The sequence below is a fragment of the Spodoptera frugiperda genome, chromosome 3, assembly GCF_023101765.2.
Source record: "Spodoptera frugiperda isolate SF20-4 chromosome 3, AGI-APGP_CSIRO_Sfru_2.0, whole genome shotgun sequence".
NCBI classification, from domain to species: domain Eukaryota; kingdom Metazoa; phylum Arthropoda; class Insecta; order Lepidoptera; family Noctuidae; genus Spodoptera; species Spodoptera frugiperda.
The window spans coordinates 1862742-1890716 of NC_064214.1; the positions used below are offsets into that span (position 1 = coordinate 1862742).

General features: G+C 37.2%; 2 protein-coding genes and 1 pseudogene across 5 annotated transcripts; all 3 read right to left on the reverse strand.

Moving 5' to 3' along the window:
• Positions 1-1162: 1162 nt before the first annotated feature.
• LOC118274190 (uncharacterized) lies at positions 1163-8809 on the reverse strand (annotated as a pseudogene). The gene is made up of 5 exons (XR_007707517.1): positions 8671-8809; positions 7087-8495; positions 4445-4544; positions 3448-3517; positions 1163-2925 (listed from the first exon to the last, which is right to left on the reverse strand). The product of XR_007707517.1 is annotated as an uncharacterized LOC118274190 (transcript).
• Positions 6903-13617, reverse strand: LOC126912701 (chondroitin proteoglycan 2-like). 3 transcript variants are annotated; one of them, XR_007707356.1, is made up of 3 exons: positions 13478-13525; positions 11904-13212; positions 6903-7171 (listed from the first exon to the last, which is right to left on the reverse strand). XR_007707356.1 is itself a non-coding variant. In XM_050706114.1 (2 exons), the coding sequence occupies exons 1-2, from the start codon at positions 13482-13484 to the stop codon at positions 11978-11980; spliced, it is 1242 nt and encodes a 413-aa protein (XP_050562071.1). In that variant the 5' UTR covers positions 13485-13617; the 3' UTR covers positions 11596-11977. The 3 variants fall into 3 exon arrangements, 1 of the variants encoding a protein (XP_050562071.1); XR_007707355.1 differs by having other exon boundaries at positions 6903-6966; positions 11699-13212; XM_050706114.1 differs by lacking the exon at positions 6903-7171 and having other exon boundaries at positions 11596-13212; positions 13478-13617.
• Positions 13618-18154: 4537 nt separating this feature from the next.
• Positions 18155-27846, reverse strand: LOC118274192 (chondroitin proteoglycan 2-like). Its single transcript, XM_050707447.1, has 4 exons — positions 27716-27846; positions 25786-27027; positions 22017-22502; positions 18155-18757 (listed from the first exon to the last, which is right to left on the reverse strand). Exons 1-4 carry the CDS (start codon positions 27720-27722, stop codon positions 18282-18284), a joined length of 2211 nt encoding a protein of 736 aa, XP_050563404.1. The 5' UTR covers positions 27723-27846; the 3' UTR covers positions 18155-18281.
• Positions 27847-27975: the final 129 nt, after the last annotated feature.

The following is a 27975-nucleotide window of genomic DNA, read 5'->3' on the forward strand; positions in this document are numbered from 1 at the left end:
ATCTGCATTCTTTCCGATGACTAAGTTGCATTTTGCAATGTATGACCAATATCCTTTTATGCTTTGTAAATAACCTAATTAGGTTACTTAAAATGGGTACTAATACACTGTAACCTGGCTGTAACAGTAGACATTTCCTAATCGCGACAAATCTCTCTATAATAAGTATGTTTTATCCTGTCTGTATTATTTATGTAAGCTGGATTATTTTGAAGCAAATGTACATTTGTATTAATTGTAGATTCTAGACAAAACAAATTCTAGCATCATAACGGATGGCAGACCAATACTAAGAAAGTAGAGATTCGTAGTCAAGCTTCGGAACCAATTTGCCCAATCGACCGGAGTTATACCACGGCCTCACGTAAAGACGACGTTACTAGAGGCCTAATTATCCCCCTCTCTGATCTCTCAAAACCTGCAACAATCTTCAAATTCCTAACCCCCTAAAAGACCAGCAACGCACTTATAACGCCTCTGGTGTTTTTGATATCTATGCACGGCGTCGATTACTTACCATTAGGTGATCCGACTGCTTGTTTACTGGCTTAGCTCGTAAAAATCATCGTATTAAAGAAAGTTTGTGTATTTAGAACAATTTGCTTTAAGAATTGAAGGCCTATCCACAATTGTCTTTACAAACAACTTTATTGTAACATTTCTGGAACTACAAGTACTTTTTAATCAGGTAAGGATTTTCTGAATAATAATGGTTGGAATTAAATATAAGCTTATTTATTTTTAATCATCGAGGAGTGTAATATCACTTATGCTTTTTTAAATACGGGACTAATTTCTTATTTAGGTACCTTAGTAACGACATATTTGGAATTTTCTCTAAACGCCCTTTGCCCTACACTACGATTTGGATTTATGTCGTGGTTGCATTTTCACTAAGACATGACATTCGGACCCGAAAAAACAAATTGTGGATCACACAAAGAGTTGTTTCGTATGGGAATCGAACGCGCTACACGTTGCGCAACAGTCGATTGCCCAGCCACCACGTCAACCGTGCAGTCAAATGATTTATTGTAATAATTTTATAGCTCTCTGTTTTCCTGATCATATTGCGCTGTGTTTGTTTAATGTTAGGTGAGTATTCAATACTTTAGAAGTATACTATAGTATCAACGTTTCAGGTTATTTTAACAAATAATAATTTAAAAGCTTAATGAGCTCATTTAATTAAAATAAATGTATTACAAAAATCATATTTCCAAAATAATTTGACCAAAAACAAAAAAATAAATAAAATGTCCAAATTTAAAAATAAAATTTTTCATTGTGGTTTTCTCCAACGAAATTATCTATTATGATTCTGTCTCCATAGATTACCCCAACAGCAAATCTTCAGTCTCGCTATATAGAAGTTTAAGTAAACACTGCATGGTAACCGGTCGCCTATGATTGCTTATATTTTCTTCTCAGCTATAACTATTTCACTAGGGATAACTCTGTTGCCACAGTCAACATTCCAAGGCCAGTCACAATATTCCTTTTCTGGATTGTAGAGTAGGTTTTGCGGACAATCCAATGCTACAGGTTGCCCATCAAAGCATTTATAGAATTGATTGCAATTTTCATGAGCGACCAGAACGCCGTCTGAATCCTCAGCGGCGCAGATGGCAGGAGCTTGGCTAGGATCGCTGTTTCCTCCAGATATTTGTTCGGGGCCTTTATCATCACTGGGGTTTCCACTGCTTATGTCATCTGGCTTAATGCGGTTCCCACAGTTGACATTCCATTCCCAGTCACAATATTCCTTTTCTGGATTGTAGAGTAGGTTTTGCGGACAATCCAATGCTACAGGTTGCCCATCAAAGCATTTGTAGAATTGATTGCAATTTTCATGAGCAACCAAAACGCCGTCTGAATCTTCAGCGGCACAGATGGCAGGAGCTTGGCTAGGATCGCTGTTTCCTCCAGATACTTGCTCGGAGACTTTATCATCGTCGTTAGGGTTACCACTGCTTATACCATCTGGTTTAATTCGGTTGTTACAGTTGACATTTTCAGGCCAATCACAAATATGCCTTTCTAGATCGTAGAATAGATTTGCCGGACAAGACAATTCTAAAGGTTTTCCAAAAAAGCATTGATAATATTGATTGCAATTCTCATGTGCGAATATAATATTCAAAGTACCTGGCTGGTTGCAGAAGATCTCAGCTGGGGTTAAATCGTCGTTTCCTCCATCACCACTTATGTCATCTGGTATAATTCGGTCTTGACAGTTGACACGCACAGGCCAATCACAAAATCCTCTTTCTAGGTTGAAGACAAGAGGTGACGGACAAGACATTAGTATAGGTTTTCCAGAAATGCATTGATAATATTGATTGCAATTCTCATGTGCGAATATAACATTCCAAGTACCTGGCTGGTTGCAGAAGATCTCAGCTGGGGTTAAATTGTCGTTTACTCCATCATCGGGTTCTTGATCGAAGCCCTCTGGTCTAATTCTGTCACCACAGTCTACTTGATCGGCCCAGTAACAAAACTGATTAAATTGATTACTTAACCACAGAAGATTAGGTGGGCAAGGCATGGTGACGGGTTTACCATTATTACACTTGTAGTATTTGTCGCAATATTCATGGTCGAGAAGTAGATCTTCAGAACCCTCTTCCGCACAAATTTCAGCGGGAGATCGATTATCCGTTTTTGTATTTTTCTCTGCGATTAATTTTCTAGGGGGAATAATTCGGTCACCGCAGTCTACATTGAAAGGCCAGTCACATACTTGAAGTTCAGGATTAAATAGGAGACCGTCTCCGCAGTATTGTTCCGTTGCACTGCCAAAGAAACACGTATAAAAATGGTCGCACTTTGGATGAGGTAACATAACACCAACCATTTCTTGAGTGCAAATCGGGCTCGCTTGAGCTGCAGCCGCTGCGCAGAGAAGCAACAGCGCTATGCCTGAAACAAACATATTATAATGATTATCGAATGAATCAACCTTTTTTTTAATTATTTTACACAGTTAACACACAACTCCTTTTGTCGCTGTAGTAAATAAATAAATAAAAATTTCATATTTTTAGTGTCATTTGCTTTAATAAAATTAAACATTTAATTGAAAATGGTCTTACCTTTCATATTGACACGTGTTTCTTACACAATTTTTAAGAAGGCACTGCTGATTGTGTATGTGCAACGATTGATTTTAATTTATACTTCGCTCACTTAATATGTGAACTCCATGAAGACAATCAGTAGATAAGAACACTGATTTTGAAACGATTAACACGAATTTGTAATTAAGCACCGATAATATATTCAACAAACTGCATACGCGGCTTCATCTACTTTAAACGGCAATATGTAAAAAAAATATTCGAGTTGAGGTATTTAGACAAACATTTTAGCTCATAACGACAGTTTAAAAATGGTCAACATAGCCTAAGTGTAACGACACATCTATTTTAGTGCGTTACAAACCATCTAAGAAACTATTTGACTGAGCTGCTGAGAGGAACACCTCGAAAATAATGACGTAATAGAACTTACACTAATAAATGACGAACAGATAACTTAGAATTATTACAGGTTAAATCTTCTCCCATAGAATCCGCTAACTTTATAAATAACTACTTTGCAAGTATAGGCAGTGGTCTGGCCCAAAATATATCATCTGGCACTAACCTACGTTATAAATGTCCAAGTAAAACCTCATTAAACATAAGCTCAATGGTACTTCTGGATACTGATCAATCCGAAGTTTGTACTACGCTTATGAATCTACGATCTGATAGTGCCCCCGGATGGGACAATATACCCACTGCCTTTTTGAAACATGCTAAAAATGAAGTTGTACCAGTTATCACATATCTGGCCAATCTATGTTTTCAAAAAGGTATTTTTCCAGCCTCGTTAAAGAAATCTATCATTACACCTGTGTACAAGGGTGGTATAATATAATAATAGAGACGATGTTAATAATTATCGACCTATCTCCGTTCTAACAGCAATTTCAAAAGTTATAGAAAAGTTAATAAACACTCGCCTCTTGCAGTACGTAAATAAATTTAATATTCTGTCACCTTCTCAATTTGGTTTTAGGCAAAAAAAGTCAACTGAAGACGCTGTGATAGCACTAAGTTCTTTAGTAACTGAACAGCTCGATAAAGGAAACAAATGTATGGCAACCTTCTTATATTTAAAAAAAGCTTTTGACACCGTCTCTATGCCCATTCTTTTACACAAACTTGAGGCTATTGAAATTCGTGGAATACCGTTGGCACTTTTTAGAGATTATCTTTCTGGTAGAACACAAAAAAATGAAACTTGACCTAGCTGTTAGTGAAGACGCAGATATTATATCATACGGCGTGCCACTAGGAAGTGTACTAGGACCTACGCTTTTCTTAATCTATATTAATGACCTATGTAACATGAGAATTAATAATGCTAAAATATTCTCGTACGCCGATGATACAGCTGTCGTCTTCTCAGGGAAAACATGGGCTGATGTTAAAAATAGTGCAGAAGAAGGACTAGCTCTTATTGCAACTTGGTTAGCGAACAATCTTCTCACCCTGAACGCAAGTAAAACTAATTTTATTTGTTTTAATATTTATAATCAGTCTCAACCAGATAGAGAACTAAATTTAAGAATCCACATATGCGACGATTATACAGCTGGGACTTCCTGCAATTGCCCTACTATCCAACAAGTTACCAACATAACATATCTGGGAGTGATTATTGACCAGCGTCTTTCCTGGTCAACTGGAAAATATCATGAGTAGGGTACGAAAATTGATATGGATTTTCAAAGAGCTGAGATATGTTGTGCCAAGGAGAACAAACGTAGACAAAGATAAAAATAATGAGAAACATAGAAATTTACTAAATGAAATATAAGTATCTTTGGTCCAATCTGTTTTAATATACTGCATACCTGTATGGGGGGAGCAACTAAATCTAGTTTTCTGGAGTTGGAACGCGCTCAAAGAGCGATACTGAAGGTAATGTACTTCAAAAAAAGGATCTTCTCTACAGAAAACCTCTACAAATTATGTAATCTGCTGTCAGTGAGACAATTGTACATCCTTCTTATCATTCTCAAAATGCACAAAGAGACACCTTAAAATCCTAAAATACTGAAAAGAGAAAAAAAATTGCATAGCAAACGTTCCCAGGACTAAAACAGAATTTGCCAGCAGACAATATACGAAGCGATCAGCGTTTTTATATAATAAAATTAATAAATATATTTACATCCATGACAAAAAAAAATGAATGCAAAAAAATATTAACGTCATGGCTACACAATTTAAACTATAATGATACAGAATAACTCTTGCAACGTATGACTTAATAAAAATCATACAATGTAAAATTCAAAACTTCTTTCTCACACACATACACAACACTCAACACACTCATACTCAACACACAGACACCCCCAACACATTAACGCACATAATATGTACAATTTATCGTATTTTCTATTTTACCTTTTTTGTTTTATTTTTTGTATTGTTATTACAATGTAAGGGCGGAGTCTTCAAACACTTATGTCTAACTGGAGACTCCTCGACATGCAATGTATGACAAAATGATATGAAATAAACTATTTTTTTTTTTATTCAAAGTCTAATAAACCCTTTACTTACGTTGTAAACTATAGACCAACTTAATCAAAACTTTTATTCTAACCTAAACACAATTTATATCATTTTTTGTTCTTACGAGTATCTCGAATCTGCTACAAATCTCGGTTTTGTTTTCCAAGTTAGGTAAACCATATAATAAGGTAGGTGTGGGTTAAGAATTTTCCGAAATTCTTGATTCATAGGCCTTTTCTTTTGAGGGGAAAAATCATCTATTGAAATATCCCGCCTAGGGTGAGGCGAGAGGTTCTTTCTCTTGCTCTATGCTCTGGTAACCCGCTAGGTAGTCTGCAGCTCCAGATTGGGCATCAGCCCTGCTGGGCCCTATCTGTGATGGTCTGATGGGTCTGGTTTTGGTCGGGTTTCGAGCTACCCTTCCGAGTCTGCGGACGGTGAGTCCGCAGACTCGCGTCTCTCTCTCGAGAGAGAGATCGTCGCGTGACTAGAGTAGCGTGTGGTGTGTAGTAATTAACCTGAAGCGAAAGAGGTATGTAAAATTCGTAGCAATTGGCGTTCCATTGTCTCTGCCTGCCCTGCGCACGCTGCTCATGATAAAGAGTCCTTCGGTGACTCGAAACTTGTATGGCTTTTTTCCATTAATGTACCTGAGTAAACTGTGATTTTTTAGTTAATGTAGTATGTCCTACGACAGTTAATATAAAAATAATAGTGTTGACAACATATACTTTAAAAAAAATATTTCTGTGTTATTAAAATAATAAAAAGCCTTCTTAATATTCAAATAAGAACTTTTTGTATTATTTTATTCTAATTACTAGCTATTTATTGTTGTCATGCAATAATAATACATTAATTAATTTAAATTAAATTAGTCCAATTTTCGGTTGTAAAGTTTAATGTGGTAACTTTTTCTTTCGTTAATACTTACACATATTGTAACGCTTATACTGTTGGTAGGCAGATGTCTCTAATCCGGAGCTGCGGCCTACCTTGCGGGTTTACCGAGGCTCCGGCTCGAAAAGCAGGAGAAGGAACGGGGTGGTTTTTAGTCAGAAACAGTCTGACACTCCCTCTCGCCTCGCCCAAGGCGGGAGAAGGCATTGGATGATTTTCACCCCTCAAAAAAAGGCAAATGTCTCTACGTCATTCTATAAAGATATACCATGCCTAACGACACTAAACGGCATATCATTGAATAAATTATATTCTGTTTAGACTAACTTAACAGAGGTTTATAACTTCTCAACCAAGGTTTTAGGTTTTAATTTCAAGAAAAACAAAGTTTTTTTTAATATTTATTAATCAAATATTATACAAAAAACAAATATGCAATTAACTGAAAACATCAAAAAACTATGAAATAAAATGTAATATCAAATACCTATGCTATTAAAATTCTAAATTAAAAAAACTATTACATTTTAGATTTTTTTGTGATTTCCACCAACATAATTATCTGCTATAATTCTATTTCCACAGTTTACAAAAGCAGCAACTTTACAAAACAGGTGGGCTTTGCATCGTAACAGGTTGGCCATGATTGCAAATGTAGAATTGGTCGCAATATTCTTGAGAAAAAATCAAACCTACAGAATTTTCAGCCGCAAAATTTCACTACAAGATTAGGACCGAACGTATTGGCTGATTCTCTTCTCACCTACTATTCACTAGGAATAACTCTGTTGCCACAGTCAACATTCCAAGGCCAGTCACAATATTCCTTTTCTGGATTGTAAAGAAGATTTTGCGGACAATCCAATGCTGCAGGCTTTCCTTCGGAGCATTTGTAGAATTGATTGCAATTTTCATGAGCGACCAAAATGCCATCTGAATTTTCAGCGGCGCAGATGGCAGGGGCTTGGCTAGGATCGCTGTTTCCTCCAGATCCTTGGTCGGGGTCTTCGTTAGAGTTTCCATTGCTTACGTCATCTGGTTTAATACGGTTGCCACAGTCGACGTTCCATTCCCAGTCACAATATTCCTTTTCTGGATTGTAGAGAAGATTTTGCGGACAATCCAATGCTACAGGCTTTCCTTCGGAGCATTTATAGAATTGATTGCAATTTTCATGAGCAACCAAAACGCCGTCTGAATCTTCAGCGGCACAGATGGCAGGAGCTTGGCTAGGATCGCTGTTTCCTCCAGATACTTGCTCGGAGACTTTATCATCGTCGTTAGGGTTACCACTGCTTATGTCATTTGGTATAATTCGGTTGTCACAGTTGACATTTTCAGGCCAATCACAATATCCCTTTTCTAGATCGTAGAATAGATTTGCCGGACAAGACAATTCTACAGGGTATCCATGAAGGCATTGGTAAAATTGGTTGCAATTCTCATGTGCAAATACAATATACCAAGTACCTGGCTGGTTGCAGAAGATCTCAGCTGGGGTTAAATTGTCGTTTACTCCATCATCGGGTTCTTGATCGAAGCCCTCTGGTCTAATTCTGTCACCACAGTCTACTTGATCGGCCCAGTAACAAAACTGATTAAATTGATTACTTAACCACAGAAGATTAGGTGGGCAAGGCATGGTGACGGGTTTACCATTATTACACTTGTAGTATTTGTCGCAATATTCATGGTCGAGAAGTAGATCTTCAGAACCATCTTCCGCACAAATTTCAGCGGGAGATCGATTATCCGTTTTTGTATTTTTCTCTGCGATTAATTTTCTAGGGGGAATAATTCGGTCACCGCAGTCTACATTGAAAGGCCAGTCACATACTTGAAGTTCAGGATTAAATAGGAGACCGTCTCCGCAGTATTGTTCCGCTGCACTGCCAAAGAAACACGTATAAAAATGGTCGCACTTTGGATGAGGTAACATAACACCAACCATTTCTTGAGTGCAAATCGGGCTCGCTTGAGCTGCAGCCGCTGCGCAGAGAAGCAACAGCGCTATGCCTGAAACAAACATATTATAATGATTATCGAATGAATCAACTTTTTTTTTTTAATATAGTTAACACACAACTCCTTTTGTCGATGTAGTAAATAAAAAAAAAATAAAAATTTCATATTTTTAGTGTCATTTAATTTGCTTTAATAAAATTAAACATTCAATTGACAATGGTCTTACCTTTCATATTAACACGTGTTTCTTACACAATTTTTAAGAAGGCACTGCTGATTGTGTATTTGCAACGATTGATTTTAATTTATACTTCGCTCACTTAATATCTGAACTCCATGAAGACAATCAGTAGATAAGAACACTGATTTTGAAACGATTAACACGAATTTGTAATTTAGTACCGATAACATATTCAACAAACTGTATACGCGGCTTCACTTATGTAAAAAAAAATGAGTTGAGGTATTTAGACAAACATTTTAGCACATAACGACAGGCGTGCTCCACCGTAGGCCGCATCATCACTTACCATCAGGTGAGATAGCGGCCAAACGTCGACCCATTAAATGTAAAAAAATAAAAAAACATAACGACAGTTTAAATGGTTAACATAGCCTAAGTGTAACGACACATCTATTTTAGTGCGTTACAAACCATCTAAGAAACTATTTGACTGAGCTGCTGAGAGGAACACCTCGAAAATAATGACGTAACTATGTAGTGAGTACGGATTCCGGATCTCTCACTTAGAAGGTGAAACGCAGTAGTAGTATGCGCGTCGCCCTTTCACACTGGTATTCCTAAAAAGGGATATTTTAAATGATTCAACCAGCTCATTCAAAGTCTAATAAAGTACTTACTTACATACGTTGTAAACTATAGACCAACTTAATCAAAACTTTTATTCTAACCTAAACACAATTTATATAATTTTTTGTTCTTACGAGTATCTCGAATCTGCTACAAATCTCGGTTTTGTTTTCCAAGTTAGGTAAACCATATAATAAGGTAGGTGTGGGTTAAGAATTTTCCGAAATTCTTGATTCATAGGCCTTTTCTTTTGAGGGGAAAAATCATCTATTGAATTATCCCGCCTAGGGTGAGGCGAGAGGTTCTTTCTCTTGCTCTTTGCTCTGGTAACCCGCTAGGTAGTCTGCAGCTCCAGATTGGGCATCAGCCCTACTGGGCCCTATCTATGATAGTCTGATGGGTCTGGTTCTGGTCGGGTTTCGAGCTACCCTTCCGAGTCTACGGACGGACAGTCCGCAGACTCGAGAGAGAGAGAGAGAGAGAGAGAGAGAGAGAGAGAGAGAGAGAGAGAGAGAGAGAGAGAGAGAGAGAGAGAGAGAGAGAGAGAGAGAGAGAGAGAGAGAGAGATCGTCGCGTGACTAGAGTAGCGTGTGGTGTGTAGTAATTAACCTGAAGCGAAAGAGGTATGTAAAATTCGTAGCAATTGGCGTTCCATTGTCTCTGCCTGCCCTGCGCACGCTGCTCATGATAAAGAGTCCTTCGGTGACTCGAAACTTGTATGGCTTTTTTTCATTAATGTACCTGAGTAAACTGTGATTTTTTAGTTAATGTAGTATGTCCTACGATAGTTAATCTTCTATCTATACTTATAATAAATCTGTAGAGAGGTCAATTCTGTACATGAAATATATTTCCAAAATAACTATCAGCGGGTGATTAGTGATCGATACTGACGCCAAAAATGTAATCAGAAATGTTTTTGTCTGTCTGTCTGTATGTTCTTTATAGAAATAAAAACCACTTGACAGATTTCAACGAAACTTCCGTCGCGTGTGCAGCCTTAGTGGTTAAAGCTACACAGAAATCATGTATCACGGAAATGTTCTCCTTAAAATTGCTTAAAAAATATTCTATGACAACAAATGTCTATCTCTTATGGTTGACTCACAATAACACGTATAACTCCTGATAGAGTCGCGGGCGGAAGCTAGTATAAAAATAATAGTGTTGACAACATATACTTTAAAAAAAAATATTTCTGTATTATTAAAATAATAAAAAGCCTTCTTATTATTCAAATAAGAACTTTTTGTATTATTTTATTGTAGTCGTGCAGTGATAGTACATTAATTAATTTAAACTAGTGGTCGCCTAGTGGTCGAAATTCGACCATATACGATTTAATTTACAATACCACTTAACATACGTTCAAGGATAATTTGTATTTAACGAATTGCTATTAGTTTTGTAAAATTCAAATTAATATATTCCGGCGCATCATGAATAACCAAACCTCCTTCAATTAGAAACCTCTTTTCATATGAGACGTGAGAATACCATCGCAATGTCTATCGATTTTGACGTTTTGTCAAATACGATCAGATACTATGCATGTGTGTGTAATGTTTTATAGATTGATTTAATGTACTTTATAAGCATTATTTTTGAAAAATATTAACGTTCCGCAATTCTCCTACACATAAACTATAAGTGTACCAAATTTTATGCTCCAACGTCCGCGCAATTTTCGTAAAAACTGTTACAAAGTTTTTGCTTCACGTATTAATATATAGATTTAATTTACTCCAATTTTCGGTTGTAAAGTTTAATGTGGTAACTTTTTCTTTCGTTAATACTTACACACATTGTAACGCTTATACTGTTGGTAGGCAGATGTCTCTGATCCGGAGCTTCGGCCTACCTAGCGGGTTTACCGAGGCTCCGGCTCGAAAAGCAGGAGAAGGAACGGGGTGAATCACCCTGTCTACATAGAACCTGCTAGCTATAAACTAAGCTGATTTTTACATTGTGTGAGCTACTGGGCTATATTGCAATTTCCCTGCTTTTATTTTAATTTACGGATGATTTGAGTCGGAGTGGCGTGTTGCCAAACGGGTTACCGGGGTTCCGGCTGGAAAAGCAGGAGTAGGAACGTGGTGATTTTTAGTCAGTAAGAGTCTGATACTCCCTCTCGCCTCGCCCAAGGCCGGAGAAGGCATTGGATGATTTTCGCCCCTCAAAAAAAGGCAGATGTCTCTACGTCATTCTATAAAAATATACCATGCCTAACGACACTAAAGGGTATATCATTGAAGAAATTATATTCTGTTTAGACTAACTTAACAGAGGTTTATAACTTCTCAACCAAGGTTTTAGGTTTTAATTTCAAGAAAAACTAAGTTTTATTTAAAAAAATATTTATTAATCAAATATTATACAAAAACATATATACAATTAACTGAAAACATCAAAAAACGATGAAATTAAAAGTAATATCAATTACCTATGCTATTAAAATTCTAAATTAAAAAAAGTATTACATTTTATATTTTTTTGTGATTTCCACCAACATAATTATCTGCTATAATTCTATTTCCACAGTTTACAAAAGCAGCAACTTTACAAAACAGGTGGCCTTTGCATGGTAACGGGTTGGCCATGATTGCAAATGTAGAATTGGTCGCAATATTCCTGAGAAAAAATCAAACCTACAGAATTTTCAGCCGCAAAATTTCACTATAAGATTAGGACCGAACGTATTGGCTGATTCTCTTCTCATCTACTATTCACTAGGAATAACTCTGTTGCCACAGTCAACATTCCAAGGCCAATCACAATATTCCTTTTCTGGATTGTAAAGAAGATTTTGCGGACAATCCAATGCTGCAGGCTTTCCTTCGGAGCATTTATAGAATTGATTGCAATTTTCATGAGCGACCAAAATGCCATCTGAATTTTCAGCGGCGCAGATGGCAGGGGCTTGGCTAGGATCGCTGTTTCCTCCAGATCCTTGGTCGGGGTCTTCGTTAGAGTTTCCATTGCTTACGTCATCTGGTTTAATACGGTTGCCACAGTCGACGTTCCATTCCCAGTCACAATATTCCTTTTCTGGATTGTAGAGAAGATTTTGCGGACAATCCAATGCTGCAGGCTTTCCTTCGGAGCATTTGTAGAATTGATTGCAATTTTCATGAGCAACCAAAATGCCGTCTGAATCTTCAGCGGCACAGATGGCAGGAGCTTGGCTAGGATCGCTGTTTCCTCCAGATACTTGCTCGGAGACTTTATCATCGTCGTTAGGGTTACCACTGCTTATACCATCTGGTTTAATTCGGTTATCACAGTTGACATTTTCAGGCCAATCACAAATATGCTTTTCTAGGTCGTAGAATAGATTTGCCGGACAAGACAATACTATAGGTTTTCCAAAAATGCATTGATAATATTGATTGCAATTTTCATGTGCGAATATAACATTCCAAGTACCTAGCTGGTTGCAGAAGATCTCAGCTGGGGTTAAATTGTCGTTTACTCCATCATCGGGTTCTTGATCGAAGCCCTCTGGTCTAATTCTGTCACCACAGTCTACTCGATCGGCCCAGTAACAAAACACATGAGACCACAGAAGATTAGGTGGGCAAGGCATGGTAACGGGTTTACCATTATTACACTTGTAGTATTTGTCGCAATATTCATGGTCGAGAATTAGACCTTCAGAACCCTCTTCCGCACAAATTTCAGCAGGAGATCGATTGTCTATTTTTGTCGTTTTCTCAGCGATTAATTTTGTAGGGGGAACAATTCGATCACCGCAGTCTACATTGAAAGGCCAGTCACATACTTGAAGTTCAGGATTAAATAGGAGACCGTCTCCGCAGTATTGTTCCGCTGTACTGCCAAAGAAACACGTATAAAAATGGTCGCACTTTGGATGAGGTAACATAACACCAACCATATCTATAGTGCAAATCGGGCTCGCTTGAGCTGCAGCTATGCAGAGGAGCAACAGCGCTATGCCTAAAACAAAAAAAAAACAGAATAATTTCTCAAAATTATATGAAACCTTTTCAGTAATATTTGTTTTTTTTTTTATTTAATTTACTTCAGTTTAAACTTGTATTTTAATTTACAGTTACTACAGATTATTTTAATTTGAAAAAACATTTATTGACTTTTTGAAGATTTAATTAATTTTATTTGAAATTTTATTGCGAAAGAGTTAAATACATTCTTAAAGTTGTTATTGAGATAAACATAGGCGTAATTTGCCTTGATGTCTTACCTTTCATACTGACGCGTGTTTTAAACAATTTTTAAGAAGGCACTACTGGTTGTGTTTGTGCAGCGACTGACTTTTATTTATAGTTTGTTCATTTCATATTTGAATTGCACGATGATAATCAATCAGATAATATTTAAAAGATTAACCCGAATTTGTAATTTAGGACTGATAAAATATGCACACAGAAATAAATATTTACAAATTCACGTTGAACATTTTGAACGTACGTACCTTTTTTTTTTGAGGGGGGAAAATCATCCAATGGCTTCTCCCGCCTTGAGCGAGGCAAGAGGGAGTGTCAGACTCTTACTGACTAAAAATCACCACGTTCCTACTCCTGCTTTTCGAGCCGGAACCCCGGTAAACCCGCTAGGTAGTCCGCAGCTCCGGATCAGGCATCAGGCCTACTGGGCCCTATCTGAGGTTTGTTCCCTCACGCGCCCCGCCTCCTCCTTAGCTAGCATGACTGCTTCGCAGAAGGAGGAGACGGCATCCCAGTCCCTCTCGCTCCGCACCATGGCTTGAACCAGTGCCGGGCGCGAGAGGTCGCCGTCGCCGACCACATCCCTGAGGACTTGGCGGTGCCCAGCCCACGCAGGGCACACCGCTGTCTGTACCAAATCCCAAGATAATCCGTTCAGTAGTTTCAGCGTGATTGACGAACAAACATCAAAACACACATACATTTGTAATATTAGTAAAGGACTTGGGAAGGGATGATAACTTACTCATCATCATCATCATACTCAACCGCTGAACTACGAACCTCCTATAAAAAAGGGGGGTTCACCTATAAAATCTGCGTTGAATGAAGCCAGGTGCTATCGCTGTATTACAACAACAAGTTCGAAGTCCAAAGATGACTAAGATAATGCCATTTGTATTGTTTTTACAAGTATTTCGGTTTCGGTCAAAACCAGAACCAAACCCGTACTCACCTCCAAGAGCCAGTCCACCACAAATGGGGCCCAGTAATGTTGATGCCCGGTCCCGAGCTGCGGACTGATCCGGAGCTGCGGACTACCTAGCGGGTTTACCGGGGCTCCGGCTCGAAAAGCAGGAAAAGGAACGGGCCGGTTTCAGTAAGAGTCTGACACTCCCTCTCGCCTCGCCCAAGTCGGGAGAAGTAATTAAGTGATTTTCCCCCTTCAAAAAAAAAAAGAGCTGCGGACTACGTAACAGGTTATCGGGGCTCCGACTTAAAGCACGAGAAAGAACGGGGTGGTTTTGAGACAGTAAGAGTCTGACTCCCTCTCTCCTCAACCAGGGTGTGGATTGGATGATTCCCTCCCCCCAAAAAGGGTGTAACGTAACCTAAGGAATGACATAACGGTCGATATTTTCCGTGCCGGGTTGTGTGCAAGTCAGTATACTTGTTAGATATTATGTAGGTATTTGGTGGACACTTTGTTTGGTTCAAAGGTAAATAGAGGCGCAATCAAAAAAAAAATCCCCTAAATTAATCCTAAATTAAATACGTAGGTACTTTCTACTACTACAAATTATCGCTTGCGATAATCAATACATTTGTCATGAATTAATCAACAAGAAAATTGATTGGTTTTTTATCATCACCACCGCTACTGTAATCAACGATGTTGCAGTTTGATAAAACTTTTGATTTTTGTGTCATTGCATTTTAGTTCTAATACCTAACTACTTATGCAAGAGAATCCAGGATGACTTGAAACAAATAACAGGGAATATGGATTAGTTTTCTATTATTATAAGTAGCACGGGTTCTTGCACATGACTTTCCCTGTCAATATTCCTTTTTGTAATATAATTGTTGTCCTAACAACCACAAACATAAAAATAAAATACGATTTCGTGAAATTGTTGAAAGTGCATAACTTTGATTTGACTGTGATTAATTATTACGAAGTATATATGCCCGTAACTTCATCAGCGTGGCATAGTGTTTGGATAATTTTCCCCCGGTCACAGCTCCTCGCCTGTAGTGCAATAATATGTAGCTTATATGTTGACCCAATCTGTTAGATTGCAATAGTGAAGTAAATCGATGCTGTACTTTATAAGTTTCATCTTGAAAATTTTCCTGCATTTTTATTTGTTCCTTGCTATAAACCTTGAAAAGTGGTTCATGCGTTTTTTTAAGGTGGGAAAAAAAATCATCAATCGTTTGTGCGTTCTGGGGTTATAGCGTCAAGTAGGAAAACACGAATTATTTTTATATTATAGATAATTGTGGCCACATTTGACATGATAAGACACACAAGTCCCGTGTCTAATCGTCATCATTCTGGGAATGGAAATACATGATCGTTACCTATACTCGTACATTATCTTGGATTTTTCCAAAGAACAAAAATAAACGTTTTCATCAATGTCATAATTATCACACTTGATATACTGCGTCACATCTGATATAGTCTGATGATCATGATACGTTTATTAATCAACAGTAAACAGTAGTTATAAATAAAATGCCGTCATAGGTATTTGATTTAGTGATAGTACGTATTTTATTAATGTATTTATATGTATGTATTTATATGGCAAAGAACATTGTGGAAATGATCAAACGGATCACTGGTTAGTCATTGGCGCCGCCCATATACAAGCGAATACTAAAGTTGTTACAAATACATATTTGTAACAACTTTAGTATTCGCTTGCCTTAACATCATAACACGTGGCCATTGCTGACCAAAGCCTCATTTGGAAAAGGTTGGAGCATTAATGCTATGCAAGCACCACGCTTGCTCAATGGGCGTTGGTGGTTTCAAACTTACAATTAGAAATTATAAGCAAAGGTTTCCTCACGATGTTTTCCTTCACCAAGTTAAGGTATAAATTTTATACCCTACCCGTTTAATATTTTTTGTGAAAAATTTACGATAAGTTAGATAATAGTGCCAATTTAGTATGATAATTATGATTAGGAAAAAAAGGTAATTTAAAAAACTAAAAAACCCGACTGCGTTTCTTTATAATATTAAAATGAAAAAAACCCTAAAACAAGAAAGTCATCGTAAAATTTAAGCAGTCGGGACCCATTCTAAATATGAAGACTTTGTGATACGGCTTGCTTTCTTTAATTATTTTTTTTTAGTTTTATTTTTTTTTGTATTTTGATATATTTAGTGTCACTCTCATAGTAAATACGAATCAAACGACCCGTATCAAGCGGAAATCCATAGTCTAGTCGTTCAGGCTAGAGAGTGAGCAATATTCGAATTTGGCGCCAAAAATCCGCCATTTTGTTTTTTTATTATTTTGATATATCCAGTGTCACTCTCACAGTAAATACGAATCTAACGACACCTCTCAAGTCAAAATCCATCAAGCCGTTTAGGCTGCAGAGCGTGCCAAACAATTATACATACATACACTCGAAAAACATAACCCTCCTTCTGGCGCAGTCGGGTAATAACCAGCTGTAGATAGTTATTAATCATAATGATAGATTTCAAGATGAATAACTGCAATTACCATAACCTCAACTTTACTCGTATTTTTTTTTGCCTTTGACTGCCTCTCTGGTCAATTGACTACGACCATAAAAAAAGTACAAAAAGGATGATCCCATAATGTGATTACGCATTGTTACACAGAAAAAAACGGCCCTGTCTAATGATATTATAAGTAATAAGGTGTAGATATATTGTAAGCGCTCCGAAAGTGGCAAATTAAAATGTGGACAATTGCCAACGTTTTTGCAATATGGGTGTGGTTTTTACGTCTAAGACTCAATGTTAAGTGTCACGCATTATATTAAAGGAATATCCAGTTATGACATATCCTCTTTGTATTTGCTTCATGGTCTATTTCTGGCTAATCACTGGTTCTGTTTGGATATTTTGAACTATTGGTATAGAATGGAGCAGGCTCCAGGGCATATGAAAATAAAATCATCCTTAATGACATGTGACTTACAATACTACTGATCGAAATGGTGTGGAATTTATGCATTTAGTTTTTACTTTTGTCCATTACAACTTTTATTTATAACAACAGTACAGAAGCAGAATTATTTTATTTATGTAATGCGTAATACATACGTGTATACACACAATTATATTTATAGGCTATTTATTGTATGACCGATTTTGTTTTCTATCTGATTACCATCAAACTATATTCGTACCTTGATTTTTTTCAAGGCCCACCTATCATCAGTATCTTTTCACATATCTAATATACTACATATAAGTGATAAGTTAATAGTCTAATGATTAATATTATTATCAAAAATAAAAACCTTTTAAAAATATCATGTCGTTAAATTTTTTATGTTTGCCTTGTCTATTGTGATCTGAATTTTCATTTCTTCAGTGCGATCCCTAAAGTCGGCCTAAAGTTTAATATACATAAAAGATCTTAACACATCGAAGGCTTTGATATCTGTATACATAGAAAATAAAGTAATATATGCAGTAGTCCAATAATTTCTCCAAGAACTGATTGAAAATGGATATAACCATGGAGTCTATTGCACGTTAAAAATCTTCTTTTACTGTCTTAGGGGTACAATTCCAGAAAATTTAATATTTCCTTGTCAGATATAGATATCTGACTTTAGACGATCTAGAGATCGTCTAAAGTCATTCAAAACAAAGTCTGCGTGTATGTATACCTAGATCAAGACTTACCGCCGCTTTCAACTAAAACACGATGTTCTTGGAGTTGGAAAAAGACCAAGTAAAAGTGAGGTTTTTCTTTATAATAATTTATTTAAACACACAATGGAAAACCGTCGGTAATATTAGTAAAAATATCGATGAACGGTAGTAAACATAAAACAACACAAAACCATTCCTTTACGTCGTTGTAAATCATTCTATCGAACGCGGTCACCGCAGTCTACGTTCGCTGGCCAGTCACAGAACTCTTTTTCTGGGTTGTACAGAAGGTTCTCAGGGCACTCCAAGGCAATGGGTTGACCTGCACCACATTTGTAGAATTGGTTGCAGTTTTCGTGGGCGATCAAAATTCCATCTGAATTATCAGCGGCGCAGATAGCAGGAGCCTCGCTGGGGTCATCGAAGTTGTTTCCTCCTGGTTGGGTTGGGTGATCGTTTCCATCACCAACTTCATCAGGTATAAGTCTGTCACCGCAGTCAACGTTCTCATGCCAGTCACATGTTTCCAGTTCAGTGTTGTACATAAGGCCGTCTGGGCAGAACAGTTGAATCTTCACACCACTCATGCACACGTAGAATTGGTTGCAATTTTCATGAGGTAAGAACTGATCGTCATCGGCGCAAGAGGAATCTGCGTGAGCAAGAGCTACGCAGAGAAGAACTAAAGCAAGACCTGAAATGAAAAGTACAAAGTTTTAGTAGGTTCTTAAATTTTTGGGATACTACAGACGTAAAACACAATTTTAAATTCAGCACATTTATGTTTATTTTCATCAATTAGAAATCTAATGTAGTAGTTCTAGTTTCAGTAGGTTCTTGTTTCTGATTGGGCGGGAGGAAACACCTGGGTGTCATCACTGCGAAGACCGCCTGGAGGACACAGTGGAACATACGCTTGCGGTCTGCCCTGCGTAGGCTGAGCACCACCGTGTCCTCAGGGATGTGGTCGGCGACGTCGCCCTCTCGCGTCCGGCACTGATACAAGCCATGGTGCGGAAAGAGGGGGACTGGGATCCCGTCTCCTCTTTCTGCGAAGCAGTAATGCTAGCTAAGGAGCAGGCGGGACGCGTGAAGAAACGAACCTCACGCCCCAGCCGTCGCGAGAGACATTTCGGGCGTCGGGGATCGCGCGACGATCTTCGGCCACCGTAAGTGCGGGTCTGCGGACGGCGAGTAGGGGCTGCTCGCCGCCCGACCAGATCCAGACCCATGCGTACGGCGCGTCGCGTTCCGCGCGCGCCTCAAAGAGCCATCATTCCACAACAGATGGGGCCCAGTAGGGCTGATGCCTGATCCGGAGCTGCGGACTACCTAACGGGTTTACCGGGGCTCTGGTTCGAAAGACAAGAGTAGGAACGGGGTGGTTTTTAGTCAGTAAGAGTCTGACACTTCCTCTCGCCTCGCCCAGAGCGAGAGAAGTCATTAGATGATTTTCCCCTCTCAAAAAAAAAAAACAAAATGTAGTTCTAATACACCATCAACTCCAATCCATAAAATGATGGCAAATACATGCAGTGCATGTAGTGCAGTCAAATACATGCACTGTTAAATATTATTCTAAATTATGTAAAGTAATCATTAAATGTCTCCAAGTGCGGCAGTTAGTGAAATAATTAAAAAAGAAAAGACTTACCTTTCATGATGTAAGTAATTGTTAATTATTTAACAGTTCTTCACTTTATGCGGACGGATCACAATTGAATTTAATTTTTACCGCTCTTGTTTAATATTTATATTCAAATGCGTATGATGTAATCGATTAGATTGTCTTATTAAGATTATTTTATTTGAAAAACCGATAGATAGCGATAAATTATAAAGGCGATATAAAATATTGACATTTAAAAAATAATCAAGATTTTGAAGAAAACTACATGATTACTATCTACATCCGCAGTTTTACTTACGTAAACAAACGGCAATTATTTGGAGTATTTAGTATAATAATTTTGCAGAGTAAAAACATTTTTGACCAGAAAGTTAAATATTATTATTTTGATGCCATAGGTACGAGTGATCATACTCGTGAACAACACCAGTTTAAGTGCTCCTATTTAGATCGATCAATATGAGATTAAGATTCGTTGTGATGTATTTAATACATGTCAACAGCTGAACATAGGCTTTCCTTAATGACTTCCAGGTAGATCAGTTGGAAGCTTCATCATCGTGAACGGCCGATGACGGCTGGTGTATGTTCGTCTTAGGTACAATGGTGGTCAAATGCGCTTGACCATCACTAATGCGATCCGTTCTCTAGCTCCGCCTCGTGACCTTGAATGAAGCAAGGCTGTGCCATCATCGGCGTAGGTAGCTGAATAACATCAAAGATACCATTGACTAAAGAATTACACGTGTTGCGTCGCTGCGACGTTATCGCTTTTCTATTTGATGAGACATGTAATAGTATAGCTTAATGTTTTTTCTGGGTGCAAGCAACAAAATTTGAAATCGATGATAATCATCCAATGACTTCTCCCGCCTTGGGTGAGGCGAGAGGAAGTGTTAGACTCTTAGTGACCAAAAACCACCCCGTTCCGTTCCTACTTTAAACCACAACACCGCACCGGTAACCTGTTACGTTGTCTGCAGCTCCGGATTGAAAAGTATACGATAAGTTAGATAATAAATAGTAAAGATAGTAGTACTATTAGTAGTAAATTAATATGATATTTGTAATTAAGACAACCACCTGTAGATAGTAATTAATCATAATGATAGATTTGTAGATGACTTAGTTTCCAGACTCGATGACTTAGTTTCTAGACTTAATTTCCAGGCAGTCGCCTGGAAATTAAGTCTCAATTTCTGGCTAAGCATTACTAGTTTTGTTTGGATTGTTTAACCTATTAAAAATGTTGCTGGATTTTTGAAACGTTGTCCCACGCTAGGATTTCCTCCAGTGTCTTGGGTGCGTTTACAAACATTCATGTTCACATATACATGGCATCCAGACCTGAAACAACTATTTATGAATCACACACTTTGGAACGAGCACCTAGTTTCACTGACGGATAGACTCATAGACTATTATTTATTTTTCTTTATTAGTTGACGTTTTAAAAGTACACTTGGGTACTTTTGAAACGTCAACTAATAAATTTATGGTTAAATTAGAATAAATGTTTGAATCTGACTTTTTTTTCCACAAAGAGCTGCTCTGTGCGGAAATTGAACCCGCTACAAGTTAAATGGCAGCCGGTTGCCCAGACACTGCATCAGTGTGCAATCATTATTGTGTCTGGCACAATGTAAATAAATTCACTCTTTATTACATGGTACTTAAAATACCAGTAATAGGTTAAAATGGGTGTTATTTAAAGAAGGAAAATCATTCAATGACTTCTCCCACCTTGGGCGAGGCCAGAAAGATTGTCAGATTTTTACTGACTAAAAACCACCTCGTTCGTACTCCTGCTTTTTGAGCCGGAGCCCTGGTAAACTCGCTAGGTTGTCCGCAGCTCCGGATCAGGCATCAGCTCCACTGGGCCCGCTCTGCTGCTTGTTCTTGAGAACGCTACATACTCTTCTAGTAAACGCTCCATAGGAATCTACACTTTGGAAATAGTACAACAAGTAGCTTCCATAGATAACTGACTGACAGACTGACACTTTTATTGTTTGTTTGACGTCCAAAAGTCCCTTGTATTAATAGAAATAATTTATTCTCGTCAGTCACTTTTTATTTATTTATTTATTTAAACTTCATCACAAAATAGTGAATGGCGGACTTTTTATTGTACCTTTCAATAAACTAATAATGTTTATTTGGATCGGGAAGAGTTTGGTCGTTGGAAAAAGATCAAGTAAAAGTAAGGTTTTTCTTTTCACAATTTATTTAAACACACAATATAAAACGAATCGTAATGTTAGTAAAATGATGAACGGTAATAAACATAAAACAATTCCTTAAGGTCGATGTAAATCATTCTATTGAACGCGGTTACCGCAGTCTACGTTCGCTGCCCAGTCACAGAACTCTTTTTCTGGGTTGTACAGAAGGCCCTCAGGGCACACCAAGGCAATGGGACGACCTGCACCACATTTGTAGAATTGGTTGCAGTTTTCGTGGGCGATCAAAATTCCATCTGAATTATCAGCGGCGCAGATAGCAACAACTTCGATGACCTCAGCGAGGCGGTCATCGAAGTTGTTTCCTCCTGGTTGGGTTGGGTGATCGTTTCCATCACCAACTTCATCAGGTATAAGTCTGTCACCGCAGTCAACGTTCTCATGCCAGTCACATGTTTCAAGTTCAGTGTTGTACATAAGGCCATTTGGGCAGAACAGTTGAATTTTCTCACCACTCATGCACACGTAGAATTGGTTGCAGTTTTCATGAGGTAAGAACTGATCGTCATCGGAACAAGAGGAATCTGCGTGAGCAAGAGCTACGCAGAGAAGAACTAAAGCAAGACCTGAAATTAAAAGTACAAAGTTTTAGTAGGTTCTTAAATTTTTGGGATACTACAAACGTAGAACACAATTTTAAATTCAGCACATTTATGTTTATTTTCATCAATTAGAAATCTAATGTAGTAGTTCTATTACACTATCAACTCCAATCCATAAATATGATGGAAAATACATGCACTGTTAAATATTATTCTAAATCATATAAAGTAATCATTAAATGTCTCCAAGTGCGGCAGTTAGTGAAATAATTAAAAAAGAAAAGACTTACCTTTCATGATGTAATTGTTAATTACTTAACAGTTCTTCACTTAATGCAGGTGTGTCACAATTGACTTTAATTTATACCTCTCTCGTTTCATATTTATATTGAAAAACGTATGATGTAATCGATTAGATTGACTTATTAAGATTATTTTTTTTTTGAAAAACCAAAAGATAGCGATATATTATAAAGACGACTAAAAATATTGACAATTTAAATATTAATCAAGATTTTGAGGAAAACTGCATGATTACTATCTACATGCATGCGCGGTTTTACTTACGAAAACAAACGGGAATTATTTTGAATATTTACCATAATAATTTTGCAGCGCAAAAGCATTTTTGAACAGAAAGTTAATGTTATTATTTTGGTATGCCATAGGTACGAATAGATGCACTTGACATTAAGTTATCAGCGATCATACTCATGACCGGATGGTCATAAGACTATCTAATTTAGATCTTATTTAGTGTACATGCAACAACAGTTCAAGTACACTAAATTAGATGATTAAAAAAACGGGCTTCACTGAGGAAAACAATATCTTTACTTCTGAGATCAAACCTAATAGATTGAGCTTCGTTGTATGTATTTTATCTTCCAACAAAATAGTCCCCCACAATACATGTCAACTTTCAGCAGTTGTTTATAGGCTTTCCTAGGTGACTTCCAGGTAAACCAATTGGATGTTTCATCATCGTGGACGGCCGATGACGGCTGGAGTATGAGCCAATGTTTGTGTTAGGTACAATGGTTGTCACATGCGCTTGACCATCACTAACTTAATGTTTCCTTGCACCTAACGAGATAGGCTCTCTAGCCCCGCCCCATGACCTTGAATTGACGAATGAAGCGGGACTGTGCCATCGCCCGGTGCAGGTAACTGAACAATATCAAACGCACCACTGACTAAGGGATTACACGTGTTGCATCGCTGCGACGTTATCGCTTTTCTATTTGATGAGACATTTGTGGGTTACGGCTTAATGTTTTTGCTGGGTTCAAGCAATAAAACTTTAAAATGATCAGGCGGATCCGTCTTCCACTGTACATATTTATAAAGACATAGAATAGGATATGAGAATATTTTATTTTGCAGGACAGACAATAAAATTTATTCAAAATATATACAGACCCCCATGACTATAAAAAGTGTTAAGAGAGATATCGACAAATTGCTTCCTTTTGATAAAACATAACGAGTACTTATCTGTGAAAGATACTAAAACTGCACAAAAATATCAGAGTAATTAATCGATTTTATCTTTTCTTCTAATACGACTGGTTACGTGTGCCAAAAAAACTGAGTATGATAGAGCTTTACTGTATCCTATTTGATGGTCATTTGTGTAGATCGCACGCGATGAGTGACACGGTTAGATTTTAATGCATAAAAACATTTAGTTAACAATTTCTCTGTCGTTCTCTTTATTACTGAATTCTAGTTTGGTGCATGCATCATTTGATGTACAACCCTTCTCCAAGCGCCCCTGTTCTCTGCGGTCTTTTATAGCTTGTGGAACTGTCAAGCCGGTGAGGTTTTTAAAGCATCTAGCCAACGGGTTCCCGTTAACTTGACCAACAACCACCGGCTTCTCCAGATTGTGGGGGTTTCTACGCGCAATGTGGTAAATATAGGTGCATATAGGTACACTTTTTTTGGACAAATGCTCCGCCTGTTGTAACACAAGGCTTTCCTAGTATAGGCAACTAAGTTAATACGGTCTTTTTTGATTATTAAGAAATATTTGGCATTATTTAAGATTATTATTATTAAAGTTGCGTAAAAAGGCTTATTAATCTATTTATCATTTACGCTCACCTAGCCATTAAAGTTATTGAGATGCAATTTCAGGAAAAGTGACTTCAGTTTTTTTTTAAATTCTGAGTGTTAGTATGTACAATTAGGTCCATCTGTTATTGTATGGATCACAATCATTGTAACTATGAAGGTAGGTGCCTAATATAAAATTTTATTCACATTGTGCAAAGAAGTGACTAGGTATATGTTTAATTGATTATACATTTATTTCTAAATTTATAATTAAAAGTTATAAGCCCTGGTTTCATCACGTTGTTTTGATTCACCGCTTGTCAGTGGTGTCTGAATAATCTTAAAAGTACAAATAACTCGGAAAATGTCACATTAGTAGTTGGCGTTGTTGAAGTGGGCGTCTTAAGCTACTATGATTTAACGAACTTATTCTTCCAAGTAAATAATGCCTATTCTGTTGTTGTGTTTGGTGAATAAAATAAAAACAATAACAATTGATATGGACTGCAAAATTGTTTATATTTTTGAAGAGTCCGTTGTTGTTTTTGGAGATTTCTAGCATATTTTATTTTGTCAACGTATTCAACTAATATACCTATGTTTCGTCACACCTTTTACCCCTGAAAGGGTAGGCAAAAGTACACATTGCGACATGCCACTATGCAATGTACACCACTTTTCACCATCTGTGTTATAAGGCCCATGTAATAGGAGGTGAGCCTGTTAAATACCGGGCACAATTCCAGACTTTGTGTTATTACTGAGATATTTTCAAAAAGCCTAGCAATATTTTGCCCGACTCGGGAATTGAACCCGACACGCCGTGCTAACAAGGCAGTACTCAACTTATACTGGAATATTTGATTTAATTAATAAATAGTGTTATTAAATAGCTTTGTATTAATAGGTTGTTAGTCCAAAGTAGAAATAATTATGGTCCAATAACACTTCCTTGAGGTACACTGTTTTTTCTAATCCACAGTTATACAAAATAATTAAATCTTTATTTGTTTTAGTCGTAATACTTGTATTTAACGTAATTTAACGTAATGTAACGTAATCTATTTAATTTCAAAATAAAATACAAATAGTCCGCAATTTGTTCTTTATTTAAAAAAATACAAAATTAACAACTTATCATAATACACATTTTAGAAAAAGAAAACATAAAAATTGTTTCAAAATAATCATTAGAAATCTTTTATTATATACATTTGGGTTAATCTGGTTAACACTGGTCATTTTCACTTATTGCGCTGTCCACAGTCAACATTGAAAGGCCAATCACAGACATTAAGTATGGTGTTAAAGTGTAAACCCGGTGGGCAGTACATAGGTTGTTTATGGTTGTGAACACATTTATAGAACTGATTGCAGTTCTCATGAGGTAACATAATATCGTCGTTTCTGCCTGAGCACACCTGGTTAGCGAAATTATTTCCAATGCTATCATTATTTTCTTCAGGAATCACTTTATTATTGCACTTAACATTATACTGCCAGTCACAGTAACCCTGTTCAGGGTTGTAAAATAGATTGTCTGGGCAGTTCAGAGCAAGTGGTTTACCACCTAAACATTTGTAGAATTGGTCGCAATTTTCATGAGCAACTAAAATCCCGTCCGAGTTCTCTTCTGCACAAATTTTAGGTGCTTCACTTGGGTCAGCATTATTGCCAACGTTTCCACTACCGACCTGATTGTTGTCGCCATTATTGTCAACAACATCGTTGTCCTCAAAAATTTCTCTTTGTCCGCAGTTGACGTTCCACGGCCAGTCACAATATTCCAGTTCTGGATTGTAGAGAAGTTTATTAGGACAATTTAAGGCTACTGGGTGTCCGTCAAAGCATTTGTAGAATCGATTGCACTCTTCATGTGCAACCAAAACTCCATCCGAATTTTCAGAAGCGCAGATAACAGGAGCTTGGCTGGGATCATGTTTATCACCTCCAACTACTACGCTATCATCATTTTTGTCATTGTTATTTTCACTACCAGTGTCATCAGCCATTAATCTGTTATCGCAGTCTACCTTTTCAGGCCAATCACACATTTGATTGATTTCATTGAAAAGAAGATTTGTAGGACAACTGAACTCAACTGGGCGGCCTGCTGAGCATTTATAAAATTGGTTACATTTTTCATGAGGGATCAAAATTCCTTCAGAATTTTTGCTGGCACACAGTGCTGATGGATTTTCGTTTTTACGTTTAAGTATTTCTTCTACTTTAAACTTTAAATGGCGTTTAAGTTTATTCATATTGCATTTCACATTTTGGGGCAAGTCACACAGTTCGAGTTCTGCGTTAAAATGCAGCCCAGATGGGCATTCTCTAACAATTTTTGTTTCTCCAAAACATATATAGAACCGGCCGCAATCCTGGTGGGGCAGAAGTTGGCTGGAATCTTTAGGACATCCATTTCCAAAATACCGAGCAGGATTAGCGTGGGCAAGAGCTGCTGTTGATATGAGCAACAGCGTTATACCTGTAACAAAAGTGAATTTTAGTTGTAATTTTTTTAAAACTGAATATTTTACCTTTATTATTCTCCAATTTTTTGTTAAAAACTTCAAAATAATACATAAATGGTGTGTTGTCTTATAACATTATTGTTATGTTTTTTTATTCTTACTGTGACACTTAATTTGACGAATTCATTGATCATGACTGCATTGTTTGGATAAAAAAAATATATCTGTAAAATCGCTTCAGTAGTATTATTTTTAACGGCTTCGATCATCGATTGCCTTAGCGAAGTGGAAAAAGTGCATTGTATAGAATACAATACAATACTTATATTATATTATAAGTATTTCGATAATTTATATTTTTTTTAATGGGCCTATCTCGCCTGTTGGTGAGTGTTGATGCGACCTACGATGGAGCACGTCTGCCCATGAGCAACCTATTCACTCGGGCCTTGAAGACACCCAGGTTATACCCATCAAGAAACAAAGACTTCAGTAAAGAATTCCACTCCTTAGCAGTTCGCACAAGGAAGCTTGAAGCGAAGCGCTTTGTGCGAGTGGGTGGGATATCTACCATGAAGCGGTGGCGCTTTGCCGATTGTCTTGTGGTTCGATAATGGAAAGGACTAGGAAAATTCGGAACTTGTGTGTCCCCCGTTTCACATAATTAGAAAGCGATGAATTAATAAAATAAAAACACCTCACCTTTCATGGTACTTGTATTTCTTCACAGTTTTTTCCAAAAAATACTTCACTAAATGAAGACATATACATCGATTGATTTGTAATTTATACTTGACATGGTTAAGGTTTGAACTGCATAATGATAAATTATGAAGATAAGGATACTGATCTTAAAATGATTACTAGTTATTGCAATTAAGAAACTGATGATAACTGTGATAAAAATGTTGAATCAGACAATAAAGAGAAATGTCACAGTTTTGTAAAAAAATATGGCTTTA